The 21,286-nt window shown below is 42.1% G+C and overlaps 1 protein-coding gene across 4 annotated transcripts in view; it reads right to left on the reverse strand.

The window, feature by feature from the left end:
• The window catches only part of ptenb (phosphatase and tensin homolog B), a 160,182-nt gene that overhangs the window by 72,298 nt on the left and 66,598 nt on the right, over positions 1–21,286 (reverse strand). For all 4 annotated transcript variants that reach the window (XM_043712395.2, XM_087999046.1, XM_087999047.1 and 1 more), the window contains exon 2: positions 7,480–7,564. In XM_043712395.2, the coding sequence (XP_043568330.1) occupies positions 7,480–7,564 (85 nt within the window). The remainder of the gene's footprint in view (positions 1–7,479; positions 7,565–21,286) is intronic.

Consider the following 21,286-nt stretch of genomic DNA (forward strand, 5'->3'; position numbering starts at 1 on the left):
TGGGCCCCTTGCTGAGACAGTGACAAGTGAGGTGCCAGAAGACTAGAGGTTGGCTAACATGGTGCCACTGTTTTAAGAAAGGTGGCATGGACAAGCCAGGGATCTATCGACCGGTGAGCCTGACGTCAGTGGTGGGCAAGTTGTTGGAGGGAATCCTGAGGGACAGGATGTACAGGTATTTGTAAAGGCAAGGACTGATTAAGGATAGTCAACATGGCTTTATTCATGAGAATTCATGTCTCACAAACTTGATTGAGTTCTTTGAAGAAGTAACAAAGAGGATTGACAAGGACAAAGCTGTAGATGTGATCTATATGGACTTCAGTAAGGCGTTTAACAAGGTTCCCCATGGGAGACTGGTGAGTAAGGTTAGATCTCATGGAATACAGGGGGAACTAACTAGTTGGATACAGAACTGGCTCAAAGGTAGAAGACAGAGGGTGGTAGTGGAGGGATGCTTTTCAGACTGGAGGCCAGTGACCAGTGATGTGCCACAATAATCAGTGCTGGATCCACGACTTTTCGTCATTTATATAAATGATTTAGATCTGAACATAAGAGGTACAGTTAGCAAGTTTGCAGATGACACCAATATTGGAGGTGTAGTGAACAGCAAAGGTTACAATACGATCTTGATCAAATGGGCCAATGGGCTGAGAAGTGGCAGATGGAGTTTAATTCAGATAAATGCAAGGTGCTGCATTTTGGGAAAGAAAATCTTAGCAGGACTTATACACTTAATAGTAAGGTCCTGGGGAGTATTCCTGAACAAAGAAACCTTGGAGTGCAGGTTCATAGCTCCTTGAAAGTAGAGTCACAGGTAGATAGGATAGTGAAGGAGGTGTTTGGTGAACTTTCCTTTATTGGTCAGAGTATTGAGTACAGGAGTTGGGAGCTCATGTTGGCACTATACAGGACACTGGTTAGGCCACTGTTGGAATATTGCGTATTATTCTGGCCTCTTTCCTACTGGAAGGGTGTTGTGAAACTTGAAAGGGTTCAAAAAAGATATACAAGGATATTGCCAGGGCTGGAGGATATGAGCTATAGGGACAGGTTGAATATGCTGGAGCTGTTTTCCCTGGACCATCGGAGGCTGAGGGGTGACCTTATAGAGATTTATAAAATCATGAGGGGCATGGATAGGATAAATAGACAAGGTCTTCTGGGGTGGGGGGAGTGCAGAACTCTAGGGCAGAGATTTAGGATGAGAGGGGGATGATATAAAAGACACCTAAGAGGCAACATTTCATGCAGAGGGTGGTATATGTATGGAATGAGGTACCAGAGGAAGTGGAGGAGTACAAGTCCAACATTTAAATGGCACCTGGGTGGGTACAAGAGGAGGAAGGGTTTGGAGGGATATGGGCCAGGTCCTGGCAGGTAGGACTAGATTGGGCTATCTGGTCAGCATGGACGAATTAGACCAAAGAGGCTGTTTCCGTACTGTAAATCTCCGACTCAGAGATGCTGAGTAGTTTAAGCCTAAATTCTCTGAAATGATTAGATTAGATTCCCTACAGTGCGGAAACAGGCCCTTCGGCCCAACAAGTCCACACCGACCCTCCGAAGAGTAACCCACCCAGACTATCTCCCTCATGCACCTAGCACTATGGGCAATTTAACATGGCCAATTCACCTAGCCTGCACATCTTTGGACTGTGGGAGGAAACCGGTAACAGCAATTGTGAAGATTCATGTGAGAAAGCATTTCATGGACCAGAGTTAAGCAGAAAGCAAGGTAAGTCAATTTTTATTCCTTGGAACTCAGATCGTCTGAAAGAACAGAAGATTTTCAGAATATGAAAAGTTACAGAGTTGTAGAATCATAAGAGTCACTGTGGCACAAAAGGAAGTATTGCAGTTCATTCTGGCTCTATTTGGAGAAACACAGTTAGTCCCATTCACCTGCACCATTTCTGTAGCCCTTCATGTTTATTCTTTCAAATGCCCATTCTACTTTCGGTTGAAATCTTGATCTCTGCTTCCATCACCCTCACCAGCAGCATGTTCTAGGTCAAAAAATTATTTTCCTCCTATCTCCTGAATCTGTTGACTCAGCCCCTAAATCTGTAACCTGAAACAGTAATTATAGTTAGCAATGTGTAGAATTCTGACAAGAAATATTATAAAAATAATCAAAAAAATTAATGGAATGCCAGCCTTTACGTCTTGAGGGGTGGAACATAAAAGGAAACAGAAGTTTGCTGCAGGTACACAAAACCCTAGTTGGACCTCACTTGGAGCATTTGGACATATCTGGGAACTATAAGTAGTATCATGCACTATAGTATTACATGCAGTTCTGATCACTGCATTATAGGAAGGATGTGGAAGCTTTGGAAAGGGTTCAGAGGAGATTTACTGGGATGTTGCCTTGTATGGAAGAAAGGCCTTATGAGGAAAGGCTGAGAGAACTGAGGCTGTTTTCATTGAAGGGAAGAAGGTCGAGAGGTGACTTATTCAAGACGTATAAGATAATCAGAAGGTTGAATAGGGTGGACAGTTAAAGTCATTCCTTGGATGGTGAAGGGACATAGATTTAAATTGAGGGGTGATAGATTTAGGACAGATATCGGGGTAGTTTCTTTACTCAGAGATTAGTAGGGGCATGGAACGGCCTGCCTGCAACAGACGTAGACTCGCTGACATTAAGGGCATTTAACAACATCCTTCTTACAGAAAAGCGACCAGACTTGCACACAGCATTCCAAAAGTGGCCAATGTCCTGCACAGCTGCAACATGACTTCCAACTCATATACTCAATGCACAGACCAATAAGGGCAAGCATATCAAATGCTTTTTTCACTATCCTATTAACCTGCAATTCTACTTTCAAAGAACTATAATCCTGTACCCCAAGTTCTCTTTGTTCAGCAACATTCTCCAAGATTTACCATTAAGTGTATAAATCCTGCTCTGATTTGCCTTTCCAAAATGCAGCACCTCACATTTATCTAAATTAAACTCCATACACCACTCCTCAGCCCACTGGCCCATCTGATCCAGATCCTGTTGTACTCAGAGATACACCTCCTTCACTTTCTACTACACCTCAAATTTTGGTGTCATCTTACCAACTTAGGTGGTTTGGTGGCTCAGTGGTTAGCACTGCTGCTTCACAGCGCCAGGGACCCGGGTTCGATTCCACCCTTGGGCAACTGTCTGTGCGGAGTTTGCACATTGTCCCAGTGTCTGCAAGTGTTCCGGTTTCCTCCAAAGATGTGCAGGTTAGGTGAACTGGCCATGCTAAACTGTCGGTCGTGTTCAGGGGTGTCTAAGTTAGATGCATTAGTCAGGGGAAATGTAGAGTAATAGGGATGGGGAACAGGTCTGGGTGGCGTACACTTTGGAGGGTTGTTGTGTACTTGTTGAGCTAAATAGTGTGTTTCCACACTATAGGGATTCTATTCTATGATATCCCTCCTATGTTCACATCCAAATCATTTATATGAATGATGAAAAGCAGTGGGACCCAGCACTGATCCTTGTGGCACACCACTGGTCACAGACCTCCAGTCTGAAAAGCGACCCTCCATTAGGCAACCCGTATCCACCTTCAAGTCAGTTCTGTATCCAAATAGCTTGCTTCCCCTCTATTCCACGTGATCCAACCTTGCTAGCCAAGGAGGAACCTTGTCAAATGCCTTACTGAAGACCATATAGATCACATCCACTGCTCTGCCTTCATCAATCCTCTTTGTTTCTTCTTCCAAAAACTCGTTAGTCAGACACGCTTCCCCATGCACAAACCCATGGTGACTATCCCCAATCAATCCTTGCCTTTCCAAATCATGAAAATATTGCCCCTCAGGATTTACTCCAGTAACTTTACCCACCAGTGATGTTAGGCTCAAGCAGTCTATTATTACCTCGCTTTTCCTTACCACCTTTTTTTTTTAAGATTCCCTACAGTGTGGAAACAGGTCCTTCAGCCCAACCAGTCCACACCGACCCGCCGAAGAGTAACCCACCCAGACCCATTTCCCTCTGACTAATGCACCTAACACTATGGGGCAATTTAGTATGGCCAATTCACCTAAAGTGCACATCTTTGGACTGTGGGAAGAAACTGGAGCACCTGGAGGAAATCCATGCAGATACAGGGAGAATGTGCAAACTTCACACAGACAGTCACCAGAGGCTGGAATCGAACCTGGGACCCTGGTGCTGTGAGGCAGCAGTGCTAACCACTGAGCCACTGTGCCGCCCCAGTCTTTTCTTAAACAGTGGCACCACATCAGCCAACCTCCAGTCTTTTGGCAACTCACTTGTGGCTGTCGATGATACTAATATCTCAGCAAGGAGCCCAGCAATCACTTCCCTAGCTTCCCAGAGTTCTAAAGGTACACCTGATAAAAGTGTATAAATCCCTGACATCTTATGGGTTTTAAGACATTCAGCACCTACTTTTCTGTAATATGGACATTTTTCAAGGTGTCGCTATTTTATTTGTCACAGTAACCACTGCTGCAAAATACTCATTAACTGCTCTGAAGAGTTACCAGACAAAATATTAACCCTGCTTTCTTCCCATAAATGCTACCAGATCAGAGTTCCTCCAGCAATTCCTGTTTTTGTTTCCAATCTCCAGCATCCACAGTTCTTTATTTTGTTTTAATTCTGACATTATTACCTTGAATGTTCATTTTAATCTAGATCTTAACTCTACAAATTCTTTCAGCAGAATCTCCTTTCTACTTCTATAATTGTCCTTGGCAGTTTATGGCAGTGAAAACTGGACCACGTCGTCAACCTGAGAAGACAATAAACCTGGCACCAGGTAGGCTACACAGACTTCGAGACCCACTCTCAGACGCTGTGAACCGTGTCTATATTGCTATATAACTATATTGCCCCCTACCACTTCTATGTTCATGTTTCCTCCACTCATTTGAATAGATCCCTGTATGGTTCTGCCATGGTCAGTTTGCTTATCCCTGCAACATCATTACAACTTGCAAGAATCTTGTTACTGTTGGACTGCACCACTCTCTACCATTGGCAAATATCCACTGTATTAACTTCTGTTTTAAACTTCTATATGACAATGCCAACTCTCCAACCAAGGTACACAGTGATAAATAGGTTCCAGTAATCAGCACTTAAAAATCACAGCAAAACTTTGACATTTACAGAGTAAAAACTTGACAAAGTTATGAACTGGGAGAACTCTGTAGATAGGCTGATGAAATGAGCAGACACATGGCAGATGGAATTTAATACAGAGCATGCAAAATGATACATTTTGACAGAAGGAGAAATAATACAGGTTGAAGAGAACAATCCCAACATGAGCACAGAGCAGAACAACCTGGGGATACGTCACAAATTAAAAGTTGCATGAAAAAGTCAAGAAATTTGTTTACAAAGACAATCCCGAGCTTTATAAATCAACAAACCGAATGCAGTGCAAGGAAGTTACACACTCTTTAAAAAGAGTGATTCAGCTGGAACTGGTGCACAGAGTCCAAATTATGCATCATGATTTATGTTGCATGTGAATCCCCAAGAGTGTGTGAAAACATATATACAACATTTTGATGAATCAGGGCCTTCACTTATAGGGACAGTGTTCTTTGGGGAAAAGGGCAAGTTGACAGTACAGTTGAAAAGTGTATTCAAACCCATTAGGGATCTGGAAGGAATGGATAAGTACAGGTTTTCTCTATTGGCAGAAGGGTCTGGAAGAGAGGGCAGATTTAAGATGATTATGACACATATCTAATGTGCCTCTGATAGTGATATACACAAATACAGAATTGTGTTTTCTCTGCTGCAGAATGATATCATCTGTCCAAATGGATAACAGACTGACAGCTTTCTTCCACATTTCCCAGAGGAACAAGCGCGCCAAAACTGGGCATGTATTTTTCTGCTCCTAAAAGATGGTGTACCCAGGAAGCTTTGAAACAAAATATTAAGTAATAATCTGCCCCAAAATGTACATCCTCTATACTCTAGAAAATAGATTGAATTTTTGCAGCATAGTAGAGAACAAATGATCAAAAAGTTGACACATTAGAATCTTTCACCTTTTTATGAAGAGCCACCATCCAAAAACAATAATTTAATTTGGAATTAAACTCAACAATGTTCCAGTATGCTTCACTAACTAATTGTGGGATGAACGCTGACACCCACACTTCACAATAAATTCCCAATATCAAATGATTCACGTGGAGGTCAAGCAACTAGATAAGATCCTCACGGCTTTTCATCTGATACAAAACCAAGTTCAACCAACCTACAATTTGATGAAACAAATGAAAGTCTAATAAAAAAAAATTAATAAAAACAGTATAACCTCAACTGTTCCAAAAGTATTTTCAAAATGTTTTACAGGACCCCTGAAAAAATATGCCAGAATTATAAACAGCAAAGTCAAAGGAAATCACAAAACTGCTTTGAAATGCATTTATTTTTTATTGATATATTCTATTGTTGTACTATTACATTTTTAATGGTATTCTATAAGATGAACTTGAAGCTCAATGGATGGTAAACCCAACAGTAAGACTTCTGTGGTGATGTTATAGTTTCATTTTAAGAACTGAATTATTAGATTACTGGGCAAAACAAACTGCATGAAGACATTGTACTTCCAACAGTATGCACTGGACCTCTTACAAGTTTTCATCCTATGCTTCGCTTTGTGCGGTCATGACTAAAAACAGGGGTTGACTTGTTGACATTAATGGCATGGTCAATTCAACAGATCGAAGTTTCCAAATTTTCAGCCAGTCAGAAATAATTTTTAGGGAAAAAAAACAGACCTCAAATGAATAATGTAGCAAAATAAAGAACTTAAAATGTTTGAGACAAACAATAACTGGAGGAAAAAGGTGCTAGCTTTACAGTTATACAGCTTTACCTGAAAAAAAAGTAAAATAAAATTTGTGATTATTTCCTAAGAATTAACATGTACCCACCAAATTCCCAGTCTCCAACCCCCAAAAAATGCAAATACCCGTTTAAAAGTGTGAAACTGAGACAACTTAAAATTATGAAGTAACAAACCACAAATTCAAATATAATTTCAATTCCTGTAAAGTATAAATGGAAATGTAAATCAAGATATCAAGAGGGTACACATTTTAAGCTTATCATCAAAAACCATTATTTAAAGTTACAAACCAGTTTCTACAACACTTTGCATGTTTTGAAATGCTAACACTGAAACAGTAAAGTTGCCATAGTCCCAGAGAGTGATAGGTTGCAGTCTCATTAGAGAGAGACACAATTGGTAGTGGTTGACTCTGGGGGTCACCATAGTCTAGGTCGTGGCCTCAGGTGATACGGGAATTGAACCAGCGCTATCGGGATCACACTTGATGACATCCAGCCATCAAGCCAACTGAGCTAACTGCCAAATAGTATCAGAAACACAGCCCTCCATTTTCAACAGTGAGCAACTTCAGATTTGCCTTTTTTTTTAAAAAGAAAATGAAAGATAAATTCTGAATTGATTTACTTACTTTACAACATCGTCAATGTTATTTCGATAGACGCCTTCAAGTCTCTCAGCTGGAAACCCCATAGCGATGATGTTTGGATAAATATCTGATTATATAGGTTAAGAATAACAATAAACAGGTGACATTTAAAACAAACTTCTTTTCAGAAAGAACAAACACATAATGCAAACTGTTGAATTGGATTTCTGTACAATTTTAATTCTTCATCGTATTTGGATACCTTCAAACAAAACCTTAAAATAAAATTGCCTTCTAAAATTATCATTGCAAATCCTGGTTTCAATGTAAAATATATAAGTATGTTTACACTGCTCAAAATGAGCAATGTAGTGAGTACAAATGTGCATGCTTTAATCACCATTTCCAACACAATTGCTTGTCCATTCGATTCTCCATGTACTGAAAATAGTTTAAAACTACCCAATTCTGCATGCTGCCTAATGAAGGTTAATTGCTGCCAACCATTTGACTTATTTTTCCAGTACACTGAAGTTATAAAAATATAAAGATATTAAGATTAAACTGTTAACCAAATCTCAGTAGAGTGTGAGGGCAAGAAGAGGAAAGCGAGTGTGAAACATGAAGGCATGTTCAAGAGTAACAGTAGAAGCAAGAGGAGAAAAGATTAGAATTTTAGGGGATATGAATAGGAAAAAAAAGTGGGATATACACAGAAGAACACTATTTGCACAACTTTGCTAAGTAAGTCAGTTTGTGTTTAAGTAAAAAGCATGAGCTCAGTCTAATTATGCAATTTTATGTTATTACATTGTGGTTGCATTGGCAGAGGTGGTGGCAACTTTTGTCCTCACCTGGTTGTACAGACAGCAAAGTACTTCAGTTCATAGTCCTGTACAGACTTTTCTAAGTCAGTAAGGGAAGCGCAGAAATAGCTCAAGTCACAAACCATAACAAATTTGGTGCATGAACAGTCATTCCAACAAAGTGATTCAATTTAAATATCCCAAATCATGAAATAAAAACATATTCAAGTATCACTCCTGAAATCTGGGGGAGGCAATGGCCTAGTGGTTTTTATTATTGGACTGTTAATTCAGAGACCCAGGTAATGTTCTGGGGACCCGGGTTCAAATCCCACCATGGCAGATGGCAGCATTTGAATCTGGAATTAAGGGTCCAAAAGATGATCCATGACCATTGTCAATTGTCAGAAAAACCCTTCTGGTTCACTGATGTCCTTTAGTGAAGGCAACTGCCATCCTTACCTGGTCTAGCCTACATGTGACTCCAGACCCACAGCAATGTGGTTGACTCTTAACTGCCCTCTGGGCAGTAAATGGTAGCCTGGACAGCAATGCCCTTACTCCATCAATGAATAATAAAAGAAAACTAAATTCATGCAAATAACAGAATGCTTATAAAGATGAAGTTCTATATTTGTAAGTTATCTTCTGAGTTTATTCATGAGTCAGCAATACAACTGAACCCAGATAGTCATGCATATAACCTTCAACATTTTTCCCACTTTTATCAGGGTCAAACCCCCAAATTCTACAGCTTACTGCACTTAATGCCTTAGCGACATAATTTATAAAACTTGTAACTTGAAGGAGCAACATGAACTTACAGGATCACTAGACAGTAGTGGTTATGTCAATCATAACTAACTGATCGAGAAGTTCCATTCCGTTTGCTGCTCTTTATTCTGTAACTCCTATTACCCACTTCAGCAGCAATCAGCAATTCCCTAAATTATTGTAAGGTGCTGCTTCCATCATCCTCGCCAAAAATGGATCTCTCTTTTGTATAGAATGAAACCTTTCCAAATTGCTCACAAATTATATACCAGAAATGTAAACCTCTGACCTCTTGTTTCCTGTGAAGTCCAAGTGTTCAGAATCAGTATTTCTATACTTCTGTGATTTCTCATGATTAATTAATTCCAAAACTGGCATATTTAAACATTTCTAAGTGTTTCTCATAACAACAATAATTTCTACTATACAGTGCCTGGAAAGTTATAAATCATCCCAAAGTGCTTCACAAGAGTGATTGAATTCTGAACCACAAAGAGATATCAGAGGCCATCCAGCTGACAGCATGGCCATCAACAGATAACACTAAAACTGGGGATGCATGCAAGAAAAACCAGAGATTTGCAGAGCAGTGAAGGTGGCTATAACGGCAAGGAAGGATTTGAAGATTAAGATCTTTTAGGCTCAACATCATTGTCAGAAAGGAAGCCTATTGAACAAAGATAGGTTCATGAGCATCGGGATGGATCGGTTGCCAGTTTTTGCAGCTCAAGCAACTTGGGATCGGAGGTGAGGAGCTGGTCAGAGCTGCACACGTTGCATATCAGGGAGGAATAAAATTACTTGGCCCCTAACTCCAGGAGGCAGTCATAACACATATTGGGTAATTCAAACTTAGTCTGTGAACAAGGACAAGAGGATGTGACTGTGGATGAAGCAGGTATGAAGGGGTGGGTACTTGAGAAGCTTCTGTCCCTGTAATTTTTGAGTTATGGAATTCTTGCAAGCTGGGTGGATGAGGGGGTGGCTGCAGGGAGGATCAGCAAAGTGTCACTTTGTTAGGCGGAGCTATTAGGGGAAGGAAAAAGGAATAGCCTTGTCTTTGAGGCTAGAGAGGAGCTTGTCACAGGAGTGGGGGATCCACACCGATACAAACGAAGCTGATAGAACTGGAAAGGACTGCTGCAAGATTCTGAACAAATTAGGAGCTAAACCAGAAAGCAGAACTTCCAAAGTAATAATTTCAGAATCATTATCTGAATCACAGAGCAAAATGATTAAGGGTAAAAGAAGGGCTGAAGAAGGGCTTATGCCCGAAACGTCGATTCTCCTGTTCCTTGGATGCTGCCTGACCTGCTGCGCTTTTCCAGCAACACATTTTCAGCTCTGATCTCCAGCATCTGCAGTCCTCACTTTCTCCCCTAAGGGTAAATAAAGTCAAGGAGTTAGAAGAGTAGCTCAAAGATTGGCACTGAAGGAATGGGTTTCAGTTCTTGGGGCACAGGCATCAGTAATGGGGAAGAAGGAACCTGCACCAGTAAGAAAACCCTCACTTGAATCAGTGGGCAATGTCCTAGCATATTGAATAATTGAGGTGAAGAAGAAGGACGGATGGGTATGGTTCAGGATTGGAGGTTACACAGACTGAAAAAGGTTATAGTGCATTTTAGCGGTACCATTTTGGTAATGATTCCCAAAGTCCGATAAGGGACAGAATATACATGCACAACAAAAGCAGCAAATAGAGTGAAAGGCGGCAGAAATGGCAAAAAAGGCTCTTCACTTAAATGCAGAGTATTTGAAAAAAATAAATGAAATGAAATAAATAGAAATTAATGTGCCTGACTTTACAGCCATGACAGAGATATGATTACAAGGAGATCAACGATGGGAATGAAATATTCAGGGCTATGAACTTTCAAATGGACACACAAGAATGAAAGTATGGTGGGCTAGCTTTGTTACTAAGAGATTGTAGAAGTATGACAACAAGAAATGATCTTGGATTAGAAAATGAAGGATCCATATGGGTGAAGATTAGAAATAAGATGAGAAAGACAACATTAATAGTAGTAGTCGAGAGGCCCCCTGACAGTAGCCATATGGTTGGACAGAATAAATAAGCAGCTAACGAGGTTATGTAAAAGAGGCAGTACATTAATTATGGGGTAACATTAGATTAGATTCCCTACAGCATGGAAACAGGCCATTTGGCCCAACAAGTCCAGACCGACGTTCTGAAGAGCCACCCACCCAGACCCATTCCCCTACATTTACTCCTGATTAATGCACCTAACACTACCAGCGATTTAACACAGCCAATTCCCCTGACTTGCACATCTTTGGACTGTGGGAGGAAACCGGAGCACCCGGAGAAAACCCACGCAGACACGGGGAGAGCGTGCATACTCCACACAGACAATTACCTGAGGGGGGGATCAGGCCGGGTCCCTGGTGCTGTGAGGCAGCAGTGCTAACCACTGAGCCACCATGCTGCCTTTAATCTTCATATAGTCAGACTGACATAGGTAGCTACAAGGAAGAATTCAAGTACATTCAGGACAGCTTCTGAAAGCAACTGATTGTGAATTTAATCATGGCCCAGACAATGTTGGACCTGGTAACATGTAATGGGATGGTATTAATAAATAATCTCAAAAGTAAAAGATCATCCATGAAACAGCCATGGTAACATGATAGAATTTAACATTAGCTTGAGAAGGAGAAACTTGGGAAGCAAGTAACAGTGCTGAAATTAAATAATTGTAGTTACAGAGGGATGGATTGGACTGAGAAAGGAATTAGCAGAAATGAGGGTTGATGAACAATAGACACAATAGACAATAGGTGCAGGAGTAGGCCATTCTGCTCTTCAAGCCTGCACCGCCATTCAATATGATCATGGCTGATCATCCTTAATCAGTATCCTGTTCCTGCCTTATCTCCATAACCCTTGATTCCACAATCCTTGAGAGCTCTATCCAACTCTTTCTAAAATGAATCCAGAGACTGGACCTCCACTGCCCTCTGGGGCAGAGCATTCCACACAGCCACCATTCTCTGGGTGAGGAAGTTTCTCCTCATCTCTGTCCTAAATGGTCTACCCCGTATTTTAAGCTGTGTCCTCTGGTTTGGCACTCACCCATCAGCGGAAACATGTTTCCTGCCTCCAGAGTGTCCAATCCTTTAATAATCTTATATGTCTCAATCATATCCATTCTCAGTCTTCTAAACTCAAGGGTATACAAGCCAAGTCGCTCCAGTCTCACCAGGGCTCTGTACAGCTGCAGAAGAACCTCTTTGCTTCTATACTCAATCCCGCCTGTTATGAAGGCCAGCGTGCTATTAGCCTTCTTCACTACCTGCTGTACCTGCATGCCTACCTTCATTGACTGGTGTACAAGAACACCCAGATCTCTTTGTACTGCCCCTTTACCTAAATCGATTCCATTTAGGTAGTAATCTGCCTTCCTGTTCTTGCCAACAAAGTGGATAACCATACATTTATCCACATTAAACTGCATCTGCCATGCATCTGACCACTCACCTAACCTGTCCATGTCATCCTGTAATCTTCTAACATCCTCCTCACATTTCACCCTGCCACACAGCTTAGTATCATCAGCAAATTTGCTAATGTTATTACTAATACCATCTTCTATATCATTAACATATATTGTAAAAAGCTGCGGTCCCAGCACTGATCCCTGTGGTACCCCACTGGTCACTACCTGCCATTCCAAAATGGAGCCATTTATCACTACTTTTTGTTTCCTGTCAGCCAACCAACTTTCAATCCAAGTCAGTACTTTACCCCCAATACCACACGCCCTAATTTTGCTCACTAACCTCCTATGTGGGACTTTATCAAAAGCTTTCTGAAAGTCCAGGTACACTGGATCTCCGTCGTCCATCTTCAGAGTTACATCCTCAAAAAATTCCAGAAGATTAGTCAAGCATGATTTCCCCTTCATAAATCCATGCTGACTCTGACCTATCCTGTTACTACTATCCAGATAAGTCGTAATTTCATCCTTTATAATAGACTCCAGCATCTTTCCCACCATGGAGGTCAGACAATGGCAGGTATACAAGGGAATAATTCAAAATCACCTATCAAGATCACAGTAAGAGCATCTCCCAGTGAGGAGGAAGGATTCTAGGAACAAGATAAACCGACTGTGGTCAACCAAGGAAGTTAAGGATATTAAGTGAAAGAAAAACAAAAATGTGGCAAAAATCAGTGGCAAGTCAGTGGTCTGGTAAAGTTTTAAAAGCCAATGACACTTGACCAAAAACAAAATTCCTGGAAAAAAACATCCATGACAAAACAAGGATGGAGAAGTGATAAGGAGACGGTTAGACCATAAGACATAGGAGTGGAAGTAAGGCCATTCGGCCCATCGAGTCCACTCCGCCATTCAATCATGGCTGATGCGCATTTCAGCTCCACTTAAAGCAAAATTAAAAAATTATAAACCCCAGGAAAAGGCAGGGGAATTGAACAAATATTTTGCATTAGTCCTCTCAGCAGAAGACACTAAAAGCATTCCAAACATAGCAAATAATCAAGGGGCTGGGAAGGAGTACGGCAAGAGAGAAAGAAACTAAACAGAATAAAAACAATAACTCACATGAGAGAATAGTACTTCAGAAATTAATGGACTAAAAGGCCCCGACACCTGAGGTTGCATTTTAGGATTTTACATAAAGAAGATTAGTGGATGACTAGAAGTAATTTTCCTTGATTTCTGGAAAAGTCACTAATCATTGGAAATCTGTCAGAAAACACCCATGGGAATGAAACAAAAAGTAACTATAGGCCAATTAAATTAATAGTTGTCATTGGGAAAATGAAAGTCGATATAACTTTGTGGTTAGCACTGCTACCTCACAGCGCCATTGATTCCAGCCTCAGGTGTCTGTGTGGAGTTTGCACATTTTCCCCGTGGCTGCGTGGGTTTCCTCCAGGTGCTCCTGTTTCCTCCCATAGTTCAGAGATGTGCAGGTTGGGTGAATTGGCCAAGCTAAGTTGTCCATAGTGTTCAGACATGTGTAGGTTAGGAGCAATAGTCAGGGGCAATGTAAGGCAACGGGTTTCAATGGTTTTCTCTTTGGAGGATTGGTGTGGACCTTTGGGCCAAGTGGCTGTAGGGATTCTATGATAATATTTTCATCGCGGAGTATTTAGAGTTACATAACATAATCAAGTGGAGTCAGTATGGCTTCATGAAGGCAGAATCATACCTGATATGATCATGAGTATTTTTTGAGGTGGTAACAAACAGAATAAGGGGGACCAGTAGATGCAATATATTTGGATAATCCAATGATATTAGATATTACAGAAAATGCTACTTAAGATATAAGCCCATGGTGCCGGGCAGTATATAAGCATGGCTAACTAACAGAAGATGAAAGTTATGATAAAAGGAGAATTTTCAACTTAGCAGGGATCAGTGCTTTTATTATTTATTCATCAATTTTGTTTTACAATACATATTAATGATTTCGAGGAGGGAAGAGCTTATGCCATAGCTAAGTTTGTGGGCAATAAAATAATTAGGTGGGAAAGCAAGGTAAGGATGACAAAGATTCTATAAAGGGATGTAGACAGGTTAAATGAATGGACAACAACTTGGCAGGTCGAATATAATGTAGGAAAATGTGAGAAGTCTGCAGCTCTGCCACAATGGCTGTGGGGCACAGCTTGAGTAGATCTTTCTTATCAGGGTCTTTGAGTTGAGAAACGTTAAGTCTCCTGCTGCAGAGACTTTTCTGCCTCTGCTGGTTTAGGATCAGGTTGATGAACATGGTAGAGATGATTAGTTGGTAGTCCAGTAGTCAGCAGCTCTAGCCATAGTATGGGTAATATGGACATCTTTGCGTTTGCTCGCTTGAATGATGTAGTCTATTCAGTGCCAGTGCTTGGTGCGAGAGTGTTACCATGGAATCTTGAGCTTGTTCCTTCGCTGGGACAGGGCGTTTGTTATAATAAGGTCATATTATAGGTCTACTCATATCCAGAAACATGAAGGGAAGATATTGAAAAGGTGTGGAATAAGCAGTGCTGCTAGGACATTGAAGGAGTGGATGCTGCAGAGGATTGGGGCACAGTGTTTGAAAGAAAATGGTGTAGGAGATAAATGAGGGACAAGATCAAGAGATGTGTTGCTGGCGATCTCTCATTTTGCATAGACTGAGGCTATGCTGAGATTTCTAAATAGGTTTTACGGTGTTAACAATTCAGTCTGGGAATGGTGAACCAATAGAATTTGATAGAAGTAGGGATGATACTGTATTCAGGCCTCCATATTACACAGTCGTCTGCAGGAGTACAGAGAAACCTCAACTAAGGGCATGGATGGGTTGGACCGAAGGGTCTGTTTCCATGCTGTAAATGTCTATGACTCTATGACATGGACGGGGAGTATTTCGGTCGGTTAATCAAATTCCAGATAATCTAATGCCTGATAACATAGTTTAGCCAAGCTTCAGGACCTTGCGATCTTGACGGATAATCGAGGATCCTCTGTAGTAGGTTAAGAAAGATCAAAATGTGCAAAACTAGCACTGTAGAATTCAACAATTGTGAAGTTCTAAAACATACGATAAGCAGTGAAAGATGCTTCAGTGGTCACAAAAATAAATCCTGACCATATCTTAGATGTGAAAATGTGTTGCTGGAAAAGCACAACAGGTCAGGCAGCATCCAAGGAACAGGGGAATCGACGTTTCGGGCATAAGCCCTTCTTCAGGAATGAGAAAAGCGTGTCCAGCAGGCTAGGATAAAAGGTAGGGAGGAGGGACTTGGGGGAGAGGCGTTGGAAATGAGATAGGTGGAAGGAGGTCAAGGTGAGGGTGATAGGCCAGAGTGGGGTGGGGGCGGAGAGGTCAGGAAGAAGATTGCAGGTTAGGAAGGCGGTGCTGAGTTCGAGGGATTTGACTGAGACAAGGTGGGGGGAGGGGAAATGAGGAAACTGGAGAAATCTGAGTTCATCCCTTGTGGTTGGAGGGTTCCTACACGGAAGATGAGGCGCTCTTCCTCCAACCGTCGTGTTGCTATGGTCTGGCGATGGAGGAGTCCAAGGACCTGCATGTCCTTGGTGGAGTGGGAGGGGGAGTTGAAGTGTTAAGCCACGGGGTGGTTGGGGTGGTTGGTCCAGGTATCCCAGAGGTGTTCTCTGAAATGTTCCTCAAGTAGGCGGCCTGTCTTCCCAATATAGAGGCCACATCGGGTGCAGCGGATGCAATAAATGATGTGTGTGGAGGTGCAGGTGAATTTGTGGTGGATATGGAAGTATCCCTTGGGGCCTTGGAGGGAAGTAAGGGGGGAGGTGTGGGCGCAAGTTTTGCATTTCTTGCAGTTGCAAGGGAAGGTGCCGGGAATGGAGGTTGGGTTGGTGGGGGGTGTGGACCTGACGAGGGAGTCACGGAGGGAGTGGTCTTTTCGGAACGCTGATAGGGGAGGGGAGGGAAATATATCCCTGGTGGTGGGATCTGTTTGGAGGTGGCGGAAATGACGGCGGATGATACGCTGTATATGGAGGTTGGTGGGGTGGTAGGTGAGGACCAGTGGGGTTCTGTCCTGGTGGCGGTTGGAGGGGCGGGGCTCAAGGGCGGAGGAGCGGGAGGTGGAGGAGATGCGGTGGAGGGCATCGTCGACCACGTCTGGGGGGAAATTGCAGTCTTTGAAGGAGGCCATCTGGGTTGTACGGTTTTGGAACTGGTCCTCCTGGGAGCAGATGCAGTGGAGACGAAGGAATTGGGAATATGGGATGGCGTTTTTACAGGGGGCAGGGTGGGAGGAGGTGTAGTCTAGGTAGCTGTGGGAGTCGGTCAGTTTATAGTAAATGTTCATGTTGATTCGGTCGCCCGAGATAGAAATGGAAAGGTCTCGGAAGGGGAGGGAGGAGTCTGAGACGGTCCAGGTGAATTTGAGGTCGGGATGGAAGGTGTTGGTAAAGTGGATGAACTGTTCAACCTCCTCGTGGGAGTACGAGGCAGTGCCGATACAGTCATCGATGTAGCGGAGGAAAAGGTGGGGTGTGGTGCCAGTGAAGCTGCGGAAGATGGACTGTTCCACATATCCTACGAAGAGGCAGGCATAGCTGGGGCCCATGCGGGTGCCCATGGCTACTCCTTTTGTTTGGAGGAAGTGGGAGGATTGGAAAGAGAAGTTGTTCAGAGGGAGGACCAGTTCAGTCAGTCGAAGGAGGGTGTCAGTGGAAAGGTACTGGTTGGTACGGCGGGAAAGGAAGAAGTGGAGGGCTTTGAGTCCTTCGTGATGGGAGGTGTACAGGGACTGGATGTCCATGGTGAAGGTAAGGCATTGGGGACCGGGGAAGCGAAAATCATGGAGGAGGTGGAGAGCGCGGGTGGTGTCTCGAACGTAGGTGGGGAGTTCTTGGACTAAGGGGGACAAGACCGTTTCAAGGTATGCAGAGATGAGTTCGGTGGGGCAGGAGCAGGCTGAGACAATGGGTCGGCCGGGGCAGTCAGGTTTGTGGATTTTGGGCAGGAGGTAGAAACGGGCGGTGCGGGGTTGTGGGACTATGAGGTTGGAGGCGGTGGATGGGAGATCCCCTGAGGTGATGAGGTTATGGATGGTCTGGGAGATGATGGTTTGGTGGTGGGAAGTGGGGTCATGGTCAAGGGGGCAGTAGGAGGAGGTGTCCGCGAGCTGGCGTTTAGCCTCAGCGGTGTAAAGGTCGGTGCGCCAAACTACTACCGCGCCTCCCTTGTCTTAGATGTGTAAGGTAACCTTAAGGAAAGGTATTAAAGGGTAATATTGCACACCTCTGTACTTGTCTATAGGCAATAGCTGGGAGCATCAGGAGTTGTTAGCCTGAAGAATGCAAGGACTGGCTAAAGATGCAAAGAATGCCTTTTATTTAGCTAAAGTTAAATGGAGGGTGTTTCAGCTTCTATTGGCCTTAATACCAGACATTAAGGAGGGAATAGCCCCTGCCTTGGAATCTAGTGAAGTGACAGGCTACAGATGATACACGTTGATCCCATGCTTTGGGATGATATCATTAAGAGATAGTTAATTGTGTCAATGATGAGGGGGAGGGGCACTGATGATTTGTTTGTCCATTGGAGAGAATGCTGCAGCCTACAACCGAGGATAGATAAAACGACAGAGAAGTGTACAGCCACGAGAAGGCACCATTATAGAGGGGGATGATATAGTTTCAAGGCAGTTTCAAGTTATAATGTACTTTAGAACTGGAGAACAAGTAAATGTTGGAAACCCTTGGATAACAAATGGGAGGCTGAAAACAGCTTTGATGGTAGCAGAAACCAAGCTGGAATATAGGGACAGATATAGGTAGTATTGTCAAGTATCCTGGGAGGGCGATTTCATGCACTGGTGATGTGTATCATGGACTAGGAAGTTACTAAGTGAGTCAGAGATGGATCTTCAATCACTTGTGTGTTTGAAAGTAAGAGATCGTTTTCACAAGTGTGGATGTTGGATGCATTTGCAGGCAGTCACATTTGTGAGATTGCTGTGGAAGAGTCTCAAAGGATTTCAGGCACAAGCAGGATGTCCCACACATCTACCTCAATTTTGACAATAATAGCTGAATTATGAAGTGTGTATATATTTGGTTAGTTGTTTGCGCTAACAAGGAAATGGTATATGTTCCACAGCAAAATTCACTGACAACATTGTCAACATTTCAAATCAAACAAAAATTCTTAGAATCTACATGCACACAAGTTCCTGTTCATAAATTTCACCATGTATAATAAATTATTTTTCTGTTGACAAGAAAACTGCTGTGTTTCCCAACATCAAAAGTAAAATAACAAAGGCATATGATCATTAATAGTACATATCAGTCAAGACAGAAAAGCATATATACTTAAACAATATTTCAAACTCTTGAAACTAAATCTGTCAATTAAGTCATAAGCATCATAATTTTTCAACATGCTGTGGCAGTGGACATATTACAGTGGGGTCAGTATGAGCACTTCTATCACAAGTACTGGCCATAAGTACACATTAACATAGTAAGCTACCAATATCTTGGTTGCTTTTGGTTGGTCGTGCTGAATCTAGGAATAAATAACTGTCAGCTGTTTAAGCTAACATGATTCAGCTAACATGATTCAGCTAACATGATTCAGCTAACATGATTCAGCTAACATGATTCAAACACTTCATTCAATGTCACAGGGATGTGCAGGAAATGTCTACCTTCTAACCGATGCATGATCTTTCACTGCTTCTAATTTGTCACTCTGCTCATCAGTACTGAAAGAGCAAAAATAACATCCCAAACAAACATCAGAACATGGAAGTCATTGCCCTCTATCCCTTCAACAAACTTAGCCAATGACTCCATCCCTCTCCAGCTATGAGCATGAAACAAATGGTATGCAACCTTGGTGTCCTATTTAACAAGTTCAACCACATTACTGTACCATAATTAGGACTGTCAATTTCCACTTGATAACACCAATGTCTCAGACCATGCAGCATTGCATCTGTTGCTGAAAATCCCACAGGTGCCTTTGTTAGCTCCAGTGACTATTTCACTCCTTGTTCCATGACCACTCCAAGATTCAGCTGGCCAATATACCAATTATCAACTCTCCATAAACCTCAGGTTGTATGATACTCTATTGCCCATATCCTAATTTTTCCCCAGTCTCATTTATCGATCACCCTCAAGCTCGCTGAGCTATACAATTGCACTGGAAGCTAATAAAGTTCTCACCCTTGCTTTTAAATTCCCTATGTTCACACTCATACCTGTCCCTGTAACCTCTACAAATGTACAAGAAATAGGTCAGGGGTGTGCCAAGTATCCTCAAGTTCAAGTTACCATTATTTATAGATAAATGGTAGAGCTTATATACACAAAGCCCTCCATTTGCTTTCACATTTCTTGCTTGTTTACTCTCAACTTATTTTACCCTTTATGTTTAAAGTCATTTTTTGCTGGCACCACCAATCTTTACAAAATTCTATAGCTTTTCCTTCAAATTGATTCTAACCTTAATTTTGTTAGTAAGTCACAAATAGTTAATCCTTCCCATAGTCTCCCTTTCTCAATGGAATATATCTTGTTGAGTAATATGACACATTCCCTTAAATGTCTGCCACTGCTTACACCTTGTCATCAACTTTAGCCAATCTGTCTTCATAGGTGTGTGGTAGTCTTTTAGTTTACAACAATAGTTTCAAATTCGCTTCTCACTCAAACTGAATGCAAAATTTAATAACATTATAATCACTCCTTTACTGAGCTATTTAGTCAATTACCAGTCACACAGTACGCCAAGAGCTCTGCACCCTCCAATTCTGGTCTCTTGTGCATACTAGATTTTCTGCCTATGACACTGGCAGCCTCATACCTTCAGAAGACTAAGCCCCAAAATCATACTCCCTCTTTAAACCTCTTCACTGATGTTGCACAATCACCTCCTTTATAACATTCTTAAAATCAATCTCTGTAGCAAGCTTTTTTGTGATCCGTCCTCATGTCTCTACTTGATAACATCAGATGTTTTGCTTTTCACCTGCTAGGAGCAGCTTCAAGTCAAAAAAAGCATAAGTATAGAGCAGACAGACAGTTACAGTGTATGCATTTACAGATCTTTTGTTTGGGGATGGGGGGACAAAGTGGGCATGTATGCAAACCACATGAACGGTATCTTCAGTTCCTGCATCAGCATTTCCTGCTATTGGGAATGAAAGATCTACATAAATGTGTATTTTTTTTAACATTATGAGCAGTGTAGAAATGTCCTTCAAAAATAGCAGCTTGGCTGTGGGAGTCATTGTTTTTTTTTCAATCATTATAGCTTAGCTGAAATTCATGTCAAAATACAAGAGACACTTGACAGCATTAACAACTCTTGTTACGTACGAAATGCACACCATGACATTCAAAAATGCTTACCATCAAACAATAAACCCAATAACGAAACACAAGATATTCACAACCTCCAATTCCAACAGTTAGAAATTACTGGGAAAGACCTTTTGGGGCCAGCACAGTGGTTCAGTGGTTAGCACCGCTGCCTCACACCACCAGGGACCTGAGTTCAATTCCAGCCTCGGGCGACTGTCTGTGTGGACTTTGCACATTCTCCCAGTGTCTGCGTGAGTTTCCTCTGGGTGCTCCGATTTCGTCCCACAATCCAAAGATGTGCAGGTAAGGTGAACTGGCCATGCTAATTTGTTCATGGTGTTCAGGGATGTGCACTTTAGGTGTATTAGTCAGGGGTAAATGTAGAGTAATAGGGGAATGGGTCTGGGTATGATACTCCTCCGAGAGTTGGTGTGA

This window comes from Chiloscyllium plagiosum, unplaced genomic scaffold (genome assembly GCF_037043375.1).
Source record: "Chiloscyllium plagiosum isolate Xiang-an unplaced genomic scaffold, Cpla_swu_hap1 HiC_scaffold_22, whole genome shotgun sequence".
NCBI classification, from domain to species: domain Eukaryota; kingdom Metazoa; phylum Chordata; class Chondrichthyes; order Orectolobiformes; family Hemiscylliidae; genus Chiloscyllium; species Chiloscyllium plagiosum.